Source organism: Alternaria conjuncta, assembly GCF_024043145.1.
Source record: "Alternaria conjuncta strain BMP 0040 chromosome Unknown scaffold_15, whole genome shotgun sequence".
In the NCBI taxonomy this organism is placed as follows: Eukaryota; Fungi; Ascomycota; class Dothideomycetes; order Pleosporales; family Pleosporaceae; genus Alternaria; species Alternaria conjuncta.
The window spans coordinates 1-18,631 of NW_026250104.1; the positions used below are offsets into that span (position 1 = coordinate 1).

The 18,631-nt window shown below is 49.0% G+C and overlaps 4 protein-coding genes across 4 annotated transcripts; 2 read left to right on the forward strand and 2 right to left on the reverse strand.

The window, feature by feature from the left end:
• Positions 1 to 2,134: 2,134 nt before the first annotated feature.
• Positions 2,135 to 4,008, reverse strand: J4E85_008920 (uncharacterized protein; the record flags this gene model as incomplete). Its single annotated transcript, XM_051473144.1, has 3 exons — positions 2,135 to 2,856; positions 2,941 to 3,813; positions 3,873 to 4,008. 3 exons carry the CDS (start codon positions 4,006 to 4,008, stop codon positions 2,135 to 2,137), a joined length of 1,731 nt encoding a protein of 576 aa, XP_051322807.1.
• A 787-nt stretch (positions 4,009 to 4,795) lies between these two features.
• Positions 4,796 to 11,483, forward strand: J4E85_008921 (uncharacterized protein; the record flags this gene model as incomplete). Its single annotated transcript, XM_051473145.1, has 4 exons — positions 4,796 to 4,957; positions 5,012 to 10,411; positions 10,464 to 11,414; positions 11,466 to 11,483. The coding sequence occupies 4 exons, from the start codon at positions 4,796 to 4,798 to the stop codon at positions 11,481 to 11,483; spliced, it is 6,531 nt and encodes a 2,176-aa protein (XP_051322808.1).
• Positions 11,484 to 12,743: 1,260 nt separating this feature from the next.
• J4E85_008922 (uncharacterized protein) lies at positions 12,744 to 13,647 on the forward strand (the record flags this gene model as incomplete). Its single annotated transcript, XM_051473146.1, has 2 exons — positions 12,744 to 13,577; positions 13,600 to 13,647. The coding sequence occupies 2 exons, from the start codon at positions 12,744 to 12,746 to the stop codon at positions 13,645 to 13,647; spliced, it is 882 nt and encodes a 293-aa protein (XP_051322809.1).
• Positions 13,648 to 14,360: 713 nt separating this feature from the next.
• On the reverse strand, positions 14,361 to 16,175 carry J4E85_008923 (uncharacterized protein; the record flags this gene model as incomplete). Its single annotated transcript, XM_051473147.1, has 7 exons — positions 14,361 to 14,396; positions 14,449 to 14,599; positions 14,653 to 15,074; positions 15,122 to 15,354; positions 15,415 to 15,546; positions 15,599 to 15,888; positions 15,940 to 16,175. The coding sequence occupies 7 exons, from the start codon at positions 16,173 to 16,175 to the stop codon at positions 14,361 to 14,363; spliced, it is 1,500 nt and encodes a 499-aa protein (XP_051322810.1).
• Between the last annotated feature and the right edge of the window lie 2,456 nt (positions 16,176 to 18,631).

Genomic DNA, 18,631 nt, shown 5'->3' on the forward strand with positions numbered 1-18,631 from the left:
TAGATATTTTATTAATTCTAAAGAATAACTCTTTTAGAATAAATAAAAATCTTTTTCTTTTAAATATATTAATTACTTAGAATAAGTAATAATATAAATAAAATATGTTCTAACAAAGCTATAAGCGTCTAGCTAGGCTTATAACCTGTAAAGAATAAAGAGGTAACAATAACTATTCTCTAATAATAGAATATAGCTTTGTTAGAATAAAGTAGTTAAATACTATAATAGATAGTATAACTAATAAAGATTATAATAAAGTTATTGCAAAGTAGATAATAGGTAAAAAGTAATAATATTATTGCTAAGTAAAGAATAACTATAGAGAATTACTATTTCTTTTATAGAAAATAGCTACTAGAATAATTGCGTAAATATCTGCCTATTTCTACTATAAGATAAGAATTTATAATTAAATCTACTTAATTCTTATTAATTTCTAGATTTATAATCTAAGTCTGCTAAATTCTTCTTATCTTCTAGATTTATAATCTAGACTAGTACTAATTATATTAGTTTATGCGTTGTATTATATAGACTAATAATTAGTTTATTACTAGATTTTTTAGCAATTATAGAAAGAGAAATAAGAAAATAAGAGTTATTAAATTACGTAATAACTCTAATATTAACTAGGCTAAGATAAATAGAGGTATTTTAGAATCTTCTAGTATAGCAGATTAAAACTAGCTACTAAAATCTTAATTACGTAAGCAATTAGATTTACTAGGAATTTTTCTAATTTATTAAGAAATTACAATAAGTGCAATCTTAACAAAGCTTAATAATAATAAAAAGATAATAATAACTAAGTTATTATAATCTTTATAATACTATTCTAAGTTAACTTTTTACTTCTACTAACTTAAGTAAAGAGTAGTTAAGCTTACTACTAAAATTTTACTTTTATAAGTTTAATATTAAATATAAGTAAAAGCTAATTTTATACTTTTAATTATAAACTATAATTACTAGATTTAAACTACTAAGTATTTTACTTATAAAGCCTTTTACTTAAGATAAGTAAAGATTTTTAAAGTACTATTATAATAAGAAGTAAAGTAGCTTATATAAGAAAGTTTAGTAATTTAGCTAGAAAATAAGCGCTTTTACTTTTAAGTACTTTAGTAATATAGTTTTTATAATTATTTATTTTAAGAAGCTAATTACTAAGTTTAGATATTTTTTTTTAGTATAAGCTTTAAGCTTTATATACTCTTAGCTAGTATAACTCTTAATAGTAAATTTATAGTCTACTTAATTAATAATAAAGCTTTAATTAAGTCTAATTTCTTAATTAAAACTAATAATAAAATAGTAAAAGGTAATAGCTAGATTCTTCTAGTAATTAGTATTAGTAGCTATATACTTTATTTTATTCTTAGCACTTTTAAAAGACTTAAAAAAACTAATCTTATACTTTCTAGTATTAAGATTATCTTTAGACTTTATACTAATTTTATCTTAAAGAAGCTTATTAGAAATAGTAGTAATCTTATAGACTTAACTTATTAGCTCTTATACTTTTATTTTATATTATTTAGCTATAAAGACTCTACTTTATAGAGAATAATAGAATTTTAGTATAAATTAAGATAGTAAAAGTATTAGTAGTAGTACTAGTATAGACTTTAAATAAGTAAACTTAGTAGTAAACTCTAATAGACTTTATAAGATAAAAGAAATATACTTTATTAGAAATAAATAATTTCTATCTTTAACTAATATACTAAGTAAGATTTACTATATCTTATTAGTATAGAAGAGTAAAAAGAATAAGTAATAGACTCTAAAGCTACTACTAGATTACTTAGTTAATAATTTTACTTACTTCTAATACTAAGAAAGAAATTTAAGAAGAATAGAGATACTTATAGTAGTAAAGAGAGCGTACATTAGTTTATTATATAGCTAGTTAGGTGTTTATCTAATAAATTAGGTATAAGTTATAGCGGCGATTTAATTTATGTTAGACGTGTTCTGTTAGCAGCTTATCTTACTACCTTATTGCACTTATGAACCTCGAAATAAGGATAATCATGCCTTTTAAGGATTCATCTTACCAAACACGATGTTGAATCTCATTCCACTCTGTATGTGCCGTACCGAAGCAGTTCTTATGCCTTGTAGAGATTCACTCTTCCGGCTCTACGTTCTCATCCACACCGTACTCTTCGACGATCCAAGCACAGTACTTCTCCCACTTGCTCACCCACTCCTTCAATCTTTGTGCCCGTACTCCCTTCCCAAACATTCCATCCTTGACATCCTGGGTCCACTCTTTCGCAGTGTAATCATCCAGACTAGCCCAACGCACGCTGTTTTCCGCCAATGAGCCCAGGCCTTCAAGACCAAGATTTTCCCATCCTTGAAGCGCTTGCCAAAAGTCGTGCGACATGCCCGATACGCCTTGACCAAGGATAGTGGGATCATCGTTGCAAAGCGAGCAAGGAACTCCGCGGGCTAGCAGCGCTGGTAGAGGATGCGACATGATGCTCGAGCAAAGTCTTAGCACCTCATTGGATACTGGGCAGCTCTCCACCAAGATCCTCTTCTCCTTAACCATGTCGATAAGGAGTGGATGCTTGTAAAGGCTGAACCCGTGTCCTATGCGTCGCGTACCCAAGATAATAGCGTCAAAGAGATTCTCGTCAGTGGAGTCGCCGTCACCAAGCGTTTCCCCGGCATGGAAGAAGAAAGGTATGTCGACCCCTTCCTGAGCGCAGGCCTTGCGAAACCAGAAAAGCTCGGGTGCAAGGTCCGAAAGCGGGCGGCCGAGATCTTCCTGGCCCACGAGGTCGTAGCCTGCGATAATCTCGGGGAATTCGATCTTCATCTCGATGCATTGCTTCATGCCTGGCCGATTGTTAGTATGGTAATACAAAAGCTCCCAGACGCGTTGATAGTGGACGAGATGTGTGCGAGTGGCAAGCAACTTACTCTCAATCACCTGCTTCTTTCCGAACTGTCTGATGGTCGTCCAGATCATTCTAGCGCCCCAAAAGTCTTTTCCGTCCTCACTCGCCTTGAACTTCTCAATCTCGTCCGCCAGATGCTCAAGCAAATTGAAGTGATCCGAGTCCCAGATCTCTTTTTTGCTGCTGCGGTAGGGCGTATAGAACGCTGCACGCAAGTCAACGTAGTATACGCCATCGTCGACTAGAGCCTTGCACATCCTGCGTACAAACTTGCGGAATATGGGCTCGTAGTATATGAGGGAGCCGAGAATAGGAAAGCATGATATGAACTTGCGCCATACTTCGTTGGGACCTTCGTGATGAGAGAGGTGCTCTGAATGGGTAATAGTGACGCGGGAGCGAATCCATTCGATGAAGGCGCTCTTGCCACCATTTGGAAAGGTATCCGCGGCTTGATTTACAGGCACCGCGGTGTTCGCAGTGTAGCTGTCGTTCCATATTGAAGCGTCACCGTTCGTGTCCTTGGAGTAGGTGAAGGAGAAGCCGGTTTTGCGCCTGGTCTTGTCGTCGGTGATGGGACTATCAGCAATAACGCAGACACCCTCAGTGTTGAAAGCTTCTTCAAGCGCCCAGTCAAGGTCCACCATGGCTTCCAAGTGACAGTGCAAGAGTGCGCCTTTCGGCATTCGCTTGACTATCTGCCACAGCTTGCTCTTCTCCATGCGCTCCTTGGCAAGTGAGAACATCATGCCTGGAAAGACATCGACATGTTCGGTTAGTAAGCTGTCTTCGTATTCCTTTGTCCAGAGAGTCTGTTGCTCCTCAAATCGAATCTGGGAGACGATGGCGCATGCTTCCTGGGCCATGGGCGATAGATTCTGGCGGAAAAGATAGTCTGGATGTGGTTAGACCACTGCACATGCTGAACAGTGACGAACATTTTGGTTCACGAACCGCTTCGTTGTCTCTTCTCTTGCTGAACCAAAGCGTCTCGGCCCTGTAAGTACTGTTGGATGAATGGGTCGCTTAGGTTCGGGACGCCTTCGGCCTGCGCCCACTCGTCGTCGTTCGCAGCATCGTTCGTAGTCATGATAGCGACTGTGTCTGCGGCTCAGAACAAGGAATGTTTGGTGAAGGAAATGTTGTTCACAATTTGTTGCAAGAGTGTCAGACGCCGCCCTATCGGTGACTTCCGCGAGTGCCTTCCTGAATGAAGCTAGTGACTGCTGACGTAACAGGGTCTAACTCGTGCCAAGAGCGGCGAGATACGGAGGCCTGCACAGATTACATGTACCAGCAGGGCACGCGGGAACACAGGGAATGGCGTCTTTCACTCTTTGAATGTAAAGTCTAAGCCGCACCGCAATCGCCACTATTGTCCCATTCAAAGCACGCGCTCTTGACGCGTTGGGGCCTTGCTTATCGATTGCCTAGCGCGCGGTGGTGCATGCGCGGGGCGGTAGCGGGTGATGGCAGCTGCACGGTCGCCTGCGATGGCATAACACATCATCTGCGCTCCATAGCACCGCAACCTCGACGCTAGACGGCGGAACCTCGCCCTGTGATCACCCACGTCTTTTATTGCCACGCGGACCGGCACCCTCACTAATCCCGTTGCTGATGCCCCTACAGTACTGCTTTTTCTAGATCCGGGACCGTCCATACTTCACATCCGCGGCTGGTGAAGCAACAAGACTTGGCAGGCACCACTGTGCATCGCCGTACCGATAGCACGACTTTCACACTTCGCAGTTGTGATACGCGCCACCAACCCGCACGCTCCGCTATCCATGGAGCCTCTTCTCTCCCGGCGATAGGCGTTCGACCAGCCTGCCACCAGCGCGTCCCCCAACCCGGTCGCCAGCCTCTCCACCGCCATGGCTTTCTTCTCTACGCTCTCGAGCTCCATCGGCCGGAGAATGCTCCTCTACGGGTTGCGCCACATCGACATACTGGACAAAGACCCTGCCGACTTCGTGAGCGTCGATGTCGGGTGGCGCACCACACTCGAGGTTCGGGACGTTGGGTTGCACGTCAAGGTACGTCCCGGAGATGTCCATCACTGTGCGCCTAGTACTGACACCATGCTCTAGAAACTCCTAGCACTATTACACCTCACCCTCCCTCCCGAGATCCAGCTGTTGAAAGCGCAAGCCTCGCTCCTCCAGGTTACCTTCGTCCTCGAATTCGGCGTCCCCCAGATATTGATAGAGGTACATGGCATACGGGTAGAAGCTCGGTTGACCGAGCATGTCGAAGGTGCTCCCTCTTCAAATACTCGCCGACAGCACACCCAGAAACGATCCTCGCCACCTCCAACGGCCGCTTCGCCCAACAACCAGTACAACGATGGTTCAGACAATGACACCGATGACGACGACTACGTGCCCACCGTAGACGAGCTGGCCAAGTCATTCATAAAGACGGAGCCTCTGGAAGAAATTCGCGAACTGCAGCATGAGCTTGAGTCTCAACCTACGTATATGCACGAGTCGGTCGCATCGAGCGACGATGGCGAAGAGGCTTCTACTGGTATTGGAGCGGCTCTGACGATCCCAACATATCTTCGCAATATGTTGAACACCGCTTTAGATCGTCTAAGCGTAGTTGTCAACAACATCGATATAGATGTGGAGGATCACTTCCCTAACGATGCCATGGACTCGTCAAAGTCAAGCGAGACCTCACCTTCCTCTCTGAGCTTTCACGTCGAGAGTATAGCGATTGACTCGACCACTGCCAAAGATGTTCGCATTGAGGCTGAGTCCACAACGTTGCCTCCCACCACCTCGAAGCTAGGTAAGCGGAGAATGCGGGTGGAAAACATCTGCGGACATTTAGTGTCTGATGTCAAAAATTTCGTATCTCAATCGCAGCTCTCGCAGCCGTCATCTCCGCCTACTTCGCGATCACAGGCGTCAAGCAGCCATGAAACCACCAGCGAACCTGCGACGAGTCAAGTTCAAGACCAGCCTGTTGAGTCTAGGCATTCCATACAAGAGGAGGTGATAAGCTCGACAACATTCCGGAGCGATGAAAAGGCGTCATCCAGCCAGATCGTTTCGCCAACAGAAGTCCAAAGTGCCATCTCTCACGGAGAAGCTACCTCACCCATTCGTTCTTTATCCCCGGACCAAGCACAGCTAGCGTCTTCGCCACAAACAACAGACGATGATCGTTTTGCAGACGCTACTTCCGATGACGGCGTGTATGATCAACAACTGCAGCCTTCACACGGCCAGTCTCAGCAACATCATGCATTCCCTGATCTTGGCGAGGGTAGTCTATCGTATGACGACGAGGGCTTGCTCAACTTCGCGATGCAGAACGACATGCTCAATTCACAACTTGAGGAGCAACCGGCGATGGAACAGTCCTCGGAAGCGGCGACGTGGGGGCTAGACGGTGCAACTTCAAGCCGACATACTCACATCTCCGAAGCCGCTAGCGATGCATCCGTGTCAGACTTGCCTACTGTGTCTGCTCTGGGTCGCTCCTTTCCAGTCCCGAATGTGATCGACTCACCGTCTCAATCGGGCCATATCCAGGCACCCCACATCAGTACTGACAATTTGGCTGCAGCACATGAGCGAACAACGGATGATACTCAGGAGCTTTCCGACGACGTGCACCAGCACCTTGATTCATCGCCTTCACCAGATGAAGACATGGCCCAGTCACGGTTTTTCACGCACGATGAGGCTGAAAGTATGTACATGAGTGCAGTGAGTGCGACGCAGGCTAGTTCAGCTCATGCTGGGCATATTCCCGGAGGCTGGGACTCTTCGTCAGACTCAAGTAAAGAATCTAGTTCCGATAGGTCGGAACCGATACCAGAGGATATGATCTCTGGTAGCATTTTAGCGCCATTGCCAGAAGCAGACGATGGATGCGAGACTCCACGTCCGGGAAGCCGCCAGAGCTCGGTCTTGCCGCCAAGACCCGAACTTACACAAACCCCTACGCCTGACGCGCCCGGTCCGCGAAAACATGCCAAACGGTTTCTCACCATAGATGAAATTACTGTGTGGTTCCCCATGGCCCTCGGTGATAAAGAGCATAATGATGCAACAAGTGAGCAAGTCGATGATGCGGCAAGCATGGAGTTCAGTCCTTCCAATTTGGGTGAAGATTCTATTTTCACGGAGATGCCAGGATCGTTCTCCAATTATGCACATTCTTCTTCACACCGTCGAAAGCCCTCCCTGGAAGCGTCGTCTCGCGGACGACCTACCCCCGCATCCCTACAAACATCTCGGCCTCCAGCGCAGCCCACGACAACAGGCGTGGCTTCGATTATTGTCGATGTCGGCTCCGTAGTCGGGCATATGGACATTTCCACTGGCCGCATCATGGCCGCTATGTTTGCTAGGGCAACACAAGCTCTGACTGGGGAACAGTCCTCAAGCGAAGGAACTGTGAAATCGAACTCCACGGAAACTTTGGAATCATCTCCCATGAGTCTTGAAGTTTCCGTGCAGAGCATTGCTCTATCGTGGCTGGAGCACGTGTTGGCGGAATCTACGCAGGAAGGGCCGCTTTCATGGCACCAACTGGAACTTCAACCTTCGGACGCAATATTGAGAGCCGATTTCTCGGCTATACACCTCACCAGTGGCAAGTCTTCCGGTATTTTGCAAACTCAACTTCATATTGGCAAGTTCACATTAGCATCTTTGGATCAAGACATCATTTCCTTCCGCAGCTCACGGCCGAAATCCAGACGGTCGGCCAATGTCCCGCTAGAACAACCCAATCATGATATAGAACTGAAGTACGAGCAGGGGCAAGACGATCGTATCACCATCGTCACCCGTCCCCTCAACATTTTGTTTGACATCCAGAAACTAGACGACGCGCTGGGCTCATTTGGTGGGTTCAGCGGCATATTAGAGTTGAGCAACTCCATCAACTCTAGTAGCGCAGTCGCAAGTCCGGTCATATCTCCAGCCCGTTCTCGGCCTCGCGGTGTACATTTTGGTGATGGTCTACCTCCCCCTGTCAAAGAATCACCACCCACGAAGTCTCCGAAGATCGACGTAAAACTCGGTGAGGTATCTTTGGCCCTCAAGGGGAAGTCATGTTCCATGCAACTTCACACCACGACGGTGCGCATTGCTGTACGGCAAAGCAATGTGCGCCTCAAAGTTTCCGAGACACAGCTGACTGGCCCTTACACCGAGGTCACCCCCAAGACTGCACCTTTTTTTGGAGAATTGAAAGGCACTGAAATCAACTTTCTCTTCGCTCCTGGCGAGCAGGATCTCACTAGGCTAATATCCCTAATCACGCCATCAAAGAACCCGTACGAAAACAACGACGATATTCTCATCGAAACCCTGCTACGTCAGCGAAAGAAAGGTTCCGTACTCCGAGTTGAAATCGCTGAAATCGGTGTTCATGTTTCAGATCTTGAACACATGAAAGCCTTTGAGGCTCTGGGGATAGAGCTGGCTCGATTATCCAAGGTCACCAAATACTTGCCAGATGATGATCGACCTGGCCTTCTAAGCCTCGCATCTGTGAAACGGCTGGATGCTCGCGTCACTGTGAATGAGAAACTTGGAGATGTCTCAGTCATCTTGCAGGAATCCGCGTTAGCACACGTCGGAGTTCCTGCTTTGCTTGCTGTCGAAGTAAGCAAAGCGACTGTTCGGCGCAACGAAGAAGTATTGGTTCATGAAGTTGTGGAGCTAGACCCATCGGAAGAACTACCCGTCATCATGCTGAGGATGGTGGGCGATGAGATGGAACCCATGGTGAAAGTCAAGTTGTTCAACTTATGCGTTGAATACCGAGTCAGCACGATTATGGCAGCGCTGGGGATTGCTGAGGATGGCACGGTAGACGATCTGGCTATAGGCCTGGCCTCGAGCGTCGCAACCGTCACAGGCGCATCCTCTCCTAAGACCATCAGCCGACAATCTTCCCAGGCGAGTTCGCCAGTCACAGCACTCTCTCAGCCGCTTCAGGTCGATCTTTTACTGAGGGATTGCGCAATTGGTCTCAATCCTCGGAACTCACTCTCGAAGGGTCTCTTCGTCCTCACGGAAGCGCATGTTACGGGTAAGCAAGCAAGAAACGACTATTCTGTCACGGTCGACCTCCGCAAGGCTTCGATGCATGCTATAGATGACATAGCGCGCCTAGAAGAAGACCACGGACCTGTCTCTACCATACCCTCTGCCAACGGCCAATTGAATGGGCTGAAAAACTTGGGCTATGTGTCTTTGAGTTCGATTTCGGCCGCAAAGATATCTGTCAATATTGGAGGTGATGGACAGGAACACCCACAGCTAGTGGACGTGGAGTTCAAAAATGAGCTGTTTGTTATCGAGTCATGCGCAGATTCTACACAGACGCTCATGGCAATTCTGAGCGGTCTACAGCCCCCAACGCCACCATCAACCGCAGAACAGTATCGCATGGTACCGCTACAGCAAATGATGGAGTCATTCACTGGCGATGGACTGTTGCAAGATGAAGAAGCCGATGACTTCATGAGCAATGCTGACTTGATGGAGGATGATCTGCCAAGGGAGCCTACCTTCGTTGGTGGACTCTACAATTCACAGCCCCTGCTGACTGAAGAAGAAATGGGCGACAGTCTACTGGGTGAAGAAGATCTCAGCGCTTTGGCCATACCGCCTATAACTCGCCAGCGTGGCGATCGAACTCTCCTTGAGAGCTTCCAGGAGAAGCACGAAGTCACTCAAGGAGAAGAAGCGTTTGATTTTGACGACGACTACTTCGGAGAGTCAAATATTGAACCAAAGGGTAAAGCCCGTAAATGGGATTCTGCCAAGAACCAATATCATCCATCCAATGAGTTCAAGGTTACAGGCGCTCCACTAAAGGTACGCGTCCGCGACGTCAACGTTATCTGGAACTTATACGACGGCTATGACTGGCCTCGAACACGGAGCGTTATCAGCAAAGCTGTGGATGACGTTGAGGCTCGCGCCGAGGAGCGACGGCATAAGGGACGAGAAGAAGATGACGACGATGACTTCGTTGAGCAAGACTTCCTCTTCAACTCGGTCTGGATTGGTGTGGATGTGAAGGACGAGAAAGGAGCTCTAGCCCGACGTATCAACCATGATATTGACGATCTTGCCAGCGAGACGGGCAGTTATGCGACATCGACAGCGACACGCTCGACTGGAGCTACTCTACGACCTCGAAGTACTACCAAATCCAGGCGTCGTCTCAAGCTCGAGCGTAGTAAACACAAAAAGATTGCATTCTCCCTCAGCGGGGTCGCAGTTGACCTTGTCGTCTTTCCGCCGGATACAGGCGAGACAGTCAATTCCGTTAATGTCCGCGTACGAGATCTAGAGGTTTTCGATCACATGCCCAGCTCTACCTGGAAGAAATTTGTCACGTGCGCAATCGATCCAGCGAAGAGAGAGCTCATTCGTCCGATGATAAATCTTGAACTCAATACGGTCAAGCCGATCACTGATCTAGCGGCTTCGGAGCTCGTCATTAAAGTAAGTCCTGATGCATGTTGAACATCCCAGCTCTTGCTAATTTGATCGTCAGGTGTCTATCCTTCCACTCCGCTTGCATATCGATCAGGACGCTTTGGACTTTATCACGCGTTTCTTTGAGTTCAAAGATGATTCCGCACCCGCTAGCAGCCCAGCTGGTGACCAGCCTTTCATTCAGCGGTTGGAAGTGATGGCGGTTAAGCTGAAGTTGGACTACAAGCCAAAGCGCGTGGACTATCGCGGCCTCCGGTCCGGCCACACAACGGAGTTCATGAATTTTCTCGTCCTCGACGGCTCGGACATTACCTTACGCCACGCAATTCTGTACGGAATTACATCGTTCGACAAACTTCACAAGACTCTCAATGACGTGTGGTCACCGGATGTCAAGAACAATCAGTTACCAGGCGTACTATCGGGGCTGGCAGGCCTGCGACCTTTTGTGAATGTCGGTTCCGGCCTCAAAGACCTCGTCGTTGTTCCAATGCGCGAGTACAAGAAAGACGGTCGAATTGTGCGCAGTCTGGGGAAGGGTGTACAAGCATTCGCTATGAACACAACGTCAGGGGCAGCACGTTTGGGTGCGAAGATGGCGATCGGCGCGCAAACTGTGCTGGAAGGCACTGAGGAGTTTCTTAACCCACAGACTGACTCAGCGAGCCGCCATCAATCTCTCGACTGGGATGGAGAAGATCCTAGTTCCGATACAGAAGAGCCACGCGCCGTATCGAACTACGCCAACCAGCCGATCGGTGTGGGCGCTGGTCTTCGCAGCGCGGTCAGACACTTCGAACGCGACTGGAACACTGCTCGTGACGCGGTGATCGCGATTCCTGCAAACGTCATGGAAGAGGGTAGCGGTACGGGTGTCGCAAGGGCCTTGCGTCGATATGGACCGACTGTCATCTTGCGACCTGCGGTCGGTACCACGAAACTGGTGAGCAATACGTTACTAGGCGTAGGCAACGCGCTTGATCCCGAATCGAGGCGTAAGATTGAAGACGTAAGTGATGCTACTATACTAGTGATGTGAACAGAACTAACATTTGTGCAGAAATACAAATCTTACTAGCGACCAGTCTTCGTTAACACGAGTATGAAGCCAAGTAGCAGGCCATCTTTGCTGTAGGCTGTTTGTTCTCGATCTAGTATTTCTCTTCACTTTTCTTTGGAGCGTTTGCATAGCGACGGACGGAGTTTGGGTGGTGAAGGCGTCGCATTTCCAGCCTTTTGCTATGCCGTTGGCATTGGGCAGGCGTTGTCACACATTTTGACATTTTGATCTTTCGCTGAATACCACTTCATTTCCTTTAAAGTGTATATAATACTAGATTACAAGCCGCAGAACGTGCTTTGTGTACAACACTGTCGCCCGCTCCTGTACATGCTTTCCGGGGCTCCCATTCTGATGTTGTCTTTCCCGTTAATCATGAGCCTTCCGGACCCATAACTCCGTCCTTCGGGTATCAAGGGCGTGTTTATACCCTTGGTAGGTGAGTACCTAACGATGCATCTCTGCTACTGAACTAACAGCGCCATCCCCGGACTAGCCTGTCCCAACGCCTGTTCCCCGTCCCATTGCGCACGCCGCCTCGTCTCTACCTCACGGGCGACACGTCGGTCTCGAAGAGGCAGGGTATCGATTCGGTCGTCTTCGCAGCTACGACGTGTCATCTCGCAGAACTTTTCGTTTTCGGGTGAATCCATATTGATCAAAATATCGACTTTGCGACGGGAGATGTTGAGGCTCATGGTGACGTTTCTGGTACTTGATCTGAACCTGGTCAGCTGCTGTCGAATCTTTCAAGCGCGGGGACGCCTCACATACGTGAGAAGTTACAGTGAAACGTGGGTGATTTAGCTCAAAGTAATGCTTGGTCTTGTGTCACCCCGGTTTGATACTGTGGTTTTGGTTGGGATGACTTTTAGATGTTTTGGTGGGTGAATAAACTCCACTCAGGTAGTTTTGTTGCAAATCTGGTCGTGGGTAGATTCGTGTGCCGTTCGACGTGGAGAGGTAAAGACACGCAGGATTTATGTGGAGAGGCGGCTGAGGCCGCCCCTCAAACTTGACCGCAGTCAAGGTGCATGAGCTTCGCCACGTTTGTGTGACCGGCACCATAAATGCATGGGCTTAGCTCATCCGAGCTTCAACTTGCTCTCCGACAAATCTGTCAAATTACTCTCAAGTACCTGAGGACATAAGCATCGCTTGGTCTGGCCTATTTACTCCGCCTTAATACATGACTGCTTTGCGAACGAACCATCGTCACCTTGGTACAGCACATGATATCGAACCAACCGTTCAAGGCTTCAGCATAGCCACAACGTCATGGCCCCATCTACTTCGCCTCTTGTTATCGATCTCGCAGACGTCAGAAATGGCTACCCATCGCTAGCCAAATGGATCGCTCGAGATCCTGACGATGAGCCGCTTGTGTTTCGCAAATTCGGGGTACTTGCAGCGCGCAACATATTGTCGCTGCAATGTCAGATGGTGACACTCGGAGATGAGATCGAAGGTCTAGAATCTGAGATCAGGCAATCAGCCGATCTGGAGACCCGCCGGTCGCTTCAGCGGTGGGAAGTATTGTGCGAAAGGGCGATACCCGGTTCCAACAGCCTCGAATTGCAGCTTCAAGTCAAGCTCAAAGAATTGCAGGGGTTATTGAAAGAATACTGTTGGTCGCTTCATCACATCCTAGGCTTCATGCTGATTCATTGGCCAGACGAAGCGCTGACCTTGCGCGCTCAAGTCGCCCAACTCGATAAACCCAGTCAACGAATCTTGACCACCTACAAAGACTATCTCAATGGAACCGCGATTCAAAACATGCCAGTCTCCTCGAAGAAGCTGATTTTTGGTCGCGCGAGCAAGTTTCTGGAAGATACACAAGACCTGGTGGCTCTTCAGAAGCCCTCCAACCAAGATTACCTGTCTCGTTCGCTGAGGAACCACTGGCTCTTCACCAAGCATTCACCACGCGAGGAACTCGACAGATCAAACAGATATAATGACACACTCGTCGCACAGGTTGTGGCCGCCATAAGCATGGTGCTCGCTGCAGTTTTGCTAGTTGGCGCGATTGTCAGCCTCTACTTTTTGAGCAACCCAAACGCAAAGCTGGGTCTCATAGCCGTATACACATTGCTATTTGCACTGAGTGTGAGGCTTTGCACGAACGCAGGACGAGCAGAAGTCTTCGCTGCCACTGCTGCGTATGCTGCTGTATTAGTAGGTTCGTTTCTCCCTCTACGAGACCTTGTGAGCTCTACTAAGTTTGCGCAAAGTGTTTGTGAGCGGTGATTTCGGTGGCAGCAATAGTGAATGTTTTATACAGCTCGAAGGAGGACTCTGGAAGACTGTGAGCTGTCCCTAGAAGGTAGAGCCAGCTACAGGGAGCGCGCTGAACAGCACTTAGCCTATATGCTTTATTGAAATGCGAGTTGTGGGCTTTGCCGTGTTCAGCGTCCAGTAAGACCCTGGAGTTCAAATTGAAATCTGACAGGCGTGCACGTGCCAAGACGCGAAAATTGTGCCACCAACATACCCAGACGTGCCAGATAAGAAGCGCGTTCGCACACGCCATCCAACGCCCTCATGACGCTAGTTTCGGCGGCGCATAAAGTCGTGTCAAGAAGAGCGAGTGACGCGTACTTGTATACCAAGGAGAACATGATTACTGATCCCGAGGCTGTCCAAACACCGTATAATAAGAGCCTGGTTGCGCACGCACGACTTATACGGCTACCCAGTCCAAGGTCCTTTCACGTTCACGTTGCTTCGAGAACAATCAATCAAGGCAGTGAACAATGGGGCATGAGTTCATTAATATCGGGATGCTTTCTAAAGCCGGAGAAGAGTCCGTGTGAAGAAGACGATCGTCTGGTGTGGCATCTCGAATTCGTACAGAACCACCAATGCTTTGATAATCCGGTTGGTGCAGCTCTAGTAAGTATACCTGAAGCCCTTCTGGTCGCCATCCTGTGCGTACGTTAACATCTTGCCACATGAGTAGAAGGTTGAAAAGACATACATCATTGTACTCTAGTTCGAGCTCACCACGATCCGCACGCTTGTTCAGGCTCCATGATCTCAGTGTTATGAGAACGACAATGACGATTGTGAGCAGGCAGCACGCAATGCAGGCATACAGTCCTGGCTCGTATCCGGGCTTGTCTTGTTCCCTACTCGATATTAAAATGGCACGGTCGATGGAATGCAGTTTGCAGATACATACCTGAAAACGAGACCTCCAGCGATACCACCAACACCACCCATGCCGACCAAGATGGCAGAACAGAACGCGCGCTTCCACTGGCCTCTGATGTTGTTCGCCTGGTATGACATCGTCGCAGGAATGTTGCTATTTGCGCCAGCGGTAGTCAAGAAGACGCCGAAGTACCTGACGTTAGGGTTGGAATGGAAACCCATGATGGGCAGGCCGACGAGGCAGAGAACCATGTTGAACAGGATGATGGGTCCGCGAAGGTGGTATTTGTCTCCAAGCCAGCCGGTGGTGTACATGACGATGGCAGCAAAAGCGTAAGGAGGAGCAACGAGGCACTGGGCAGCGCCGGTGCTGAAGCCCATGTTCAATGTCAGGATGATAGGCAGGAAGTAGGCCAGTGCGTATGTGACTGTGGTGGTGTTGAAGAATATCTATACTCGTCAGCGAATGGGGGATCATTGGTCATCTGGGGGCTTACCATCGCGAAACCCCAGATTTTGATGTCAGCACCACCCTTGAAGAACTTGGCCATGGACCATGGCTCTGGCCTAGCATCACCACGATCCCTGTTGACGCGGTCGATGATGAACATGGCTTCACGCTCAGTCAGGAAGTTCCAGGACTTATGCGCCTTGTCAGGGAAATCAACCAGAGCCCAGTAACCGACGATACCAAGGAAGCATGTGAGCGCGCCTTCGATGATGAAGATCCCTAATTGGAAGATGCAACGTCAGCAGAGTCGCATGAAGGCGTAACCGGGCGATGACTTACAGCGCCAACCGTTCAGGCCCTGCTGTCCCTTCAGTTGCATCAAGCCGTAAGCGAGGATACCGGCGCAGGCAGATGCCAAACTTCCAAGGATGTAGAAGCATGAGTATCGCTTTCCGATATCAAACCGAGTATCTAAGAGGGGTTTTAGCAAATTGTGGCGATCCAAGGGCCAGCATGATCTTACACCAGGTGGACAGCAAGTAGACACAGCTCGGGAAAAAGCCAGCTTCTAGGATTCCCAGGAGGACTCGTAGCGCGGACATGGTACCGTAACTATCGGCAAAGCCCATGCCAATCATGACACCGCCCCACAGCACAACGATAGCCGATAGGAAATTGCGAGGTCCGAGATAACGACAGATGACGGTTGCCGGGGGTTGGAAGACGATGTAGGACGCGAAGAATACGATGGTGACGATGGAGTAGCGTGAAATTGAGCCCTCTAGGAGGCCGAGTTTGAGGTCAACGGTCATACTACTTGCCGTTAGTCTTGAGGACGCGCAAATTCACGTGTCGTTCACGAACCCAGCAATGGCAGCGGCACTGAGGTTGGTGCGGTCCATCAGACTGATGCAGTAGAGCACTCCCACGGTTACGACGAGGCGTCGGTCGATGCGATGGATGATTTTCTTCTGCTCGCGCTCGCTGAACTCGCACTCGTAGCCGGAACCGTCCTGGGAGCCGTCGACATTCTCCCTAAGAGAGACGGGTCTCTTCTCGAACGCGTCGTCGTCACGCATGACAGCCACTTGGTTGGCCATTGTTGGGGCGCGTAGGGTAGGTGTTGACCTCTAGGGCAGTAGGTGGTGAAGGTGGGTTGTCCGGGTAGGAGCACGGAAGTCGCACACGATAGACGCGTTATATGTCAAAAAGCACCTGCCGTTTGCCTCCCCGCCTGGACGCTGCCAAGTGAAGTGGGCGTGTTGGGAAGGCATCCCGCAGGCAAAGTACCGAGGCTCGGGGATTCACCACTCATTCATCCAGCGTGTGGATACTCATCGAGGACGATACGACGCCATCAGCAGCAAAGCAGGCCACCCGCGGGAAGGAGCGAAAACGCGAAGGCGATGAAAGCTGGGGAGAGGCTTGGCGTGTGGAGACCCCGCATGCTAGCGAAAACCGCCGTGGCTTCCGGATCCACTGACACGCCAGATGACCTGCGAGCGAAGCCTTCCCACGAGCCGGCCGCCCGTTCTTATCGTCCGCCATGGCAAAGCTACTTCTAGGGACGAGAGCTGAAGATTCGGCATGGCCCGACTGGCGTGCTTTTCTTTGTTCGACCTCACGTTGTGCGACCCAGCTATCAAGCGATCAGCGTCACCACGTTTCAACGACACGCGCGGGGTAAGCGGGCACGTTCCTGACGCTGGAGGAACTCCACATGGACACATCCCACCTTTCAGGCTTGCCCCAGGTGGGAGACTGCTCCGACCTGCTTTGCGGCGTGTGTGGTTCGAGCCGCATTGAAGCTTGGGGCAATGGCACTGATATCCCGTTCCAAGCCTCCGGCGCCTTGGCAGGCTGTTGTCGGCGTCATTCTGATCATTCTCGCGATGCTTGACGCTGAGGAAGATTTCCTTTGCAGACGCTTGCGGCACGCCTACCTCCGCGGGGGACCCGGTAGCCAGCGGCTTGGACTGCGGCGCAAACCCAGGAGTCTCACATTGTATCAGCTCAGCAGAACTGCTCCAGCTTTTACAGGGACATCAGATCTGGTACTGTATTACAAAGCCGCGAATGTGTGGGGCTTTGGCGAGAAAACGACGCCGCATGTAATGCTCTACACCCGAAAGCGAAACCTTCAACACATCGACTCGCTAATTGACGGTGCCTCTAGTCTAGACCAGCAGGCTCCACCAATCTTGTCCCGAACCTGCCATCATCACAAGCGCTCGCTTATGACTCCTTCAGTATCCGTCGCTAGGCCCGACAGCAAGGGATGCAGTGCATGTGTCTACCGGTGCACAGCATCACAGACGTGGCATGATGACACCGCCCAGTATCTACGCTCTGCACGAGTTCGTTCCACTTTCGCGTGTCTAATTAAAGCAAGGGATGTTCTTGTTGATTGTTCGAACCGGATGCTTATTGAAGGTATAAACCCCAATCATGGTTAGGGATTAAGACGATACTCTACGCACCTAGAAATCCCAGTTTGTCTGTATCTACGAGATGCGTTTCTTCCTTTCCATATCGGTTCACCATTCCTTGGGAACCAGATCTCATGCACCCATAACCAGAAGCTCGGAACACGGCGATCGTTGCATAGTAACCCGGTGCTTGGGAGCCTAATCGGTAACCTTCCCAAGACTCTGGCTTCCCAATAAACTCTCCAATCAGCGTTGAGTTGCTACTCAAATGACCGAGGCAATTATGGATTCGACTTTCCAAGCCAACGACACTGAAATCTCAGCTTCGTAGATGCATCCATGACGCGTGCCGCGACCACAATGTTGTGTGGCTCCTAAGTCCTCAACACCACCATACCTAGGAAACTCGTATGCCGTCACCAATCGCGGCGCATGCATGGAAAGAACCGAGGCATTTACGATGTTACCGCGTGGCATCTCAACACTTCCCGCGAGGCACCTGAACATGAACACAATTTCAAGGACCGCATTTGCACCATCGATATTGGAAGCGCGCGATTCTACCAATGAGCTGGCTTGGAACCAAACAAGTTCCGAGGCAACGCGCCGTCAGATCCAACGGCCAAGGAACGCCGTACACATCGACACAAGCCACAAAAGTTGCAGTAGGCGGATAGATAGGCTTGGACATTGGCAAGAAAAAGGTTCGGCTCCGCTTCGCGTGATGACAGCGCAAGATCGCTCAAGCAACCTTCCGCCAGTATCACACTACGCGTAACAGCTCTCGCATGTGACGACGTTTGGAGCAAGTAATGCTATGCGACGATGGCCTCGCTGTTCCTACCATTCTCGACTTGATATGTACCGGTCCCGCAAAGTTTGCAACTACAATGGAATAAAATTCCCCAGGCCTCTCGGTGGCTTCGGCATCCATTTCTCTCCAGCATCCGTGGAGTAGAAGTAAATCGCACAATTTCCTTTCTGATCACGGTCTTCCAATTACAAGTCAAAACCTGATGGGACAAATACGGTACACTTAGTTTCGCTGTCATCCTGCCCTCTACAGCATCGAACGTATCGGGAGGCAATAACGACAGATGCTGTGCACTGCGAACTGGAGGTGAGGT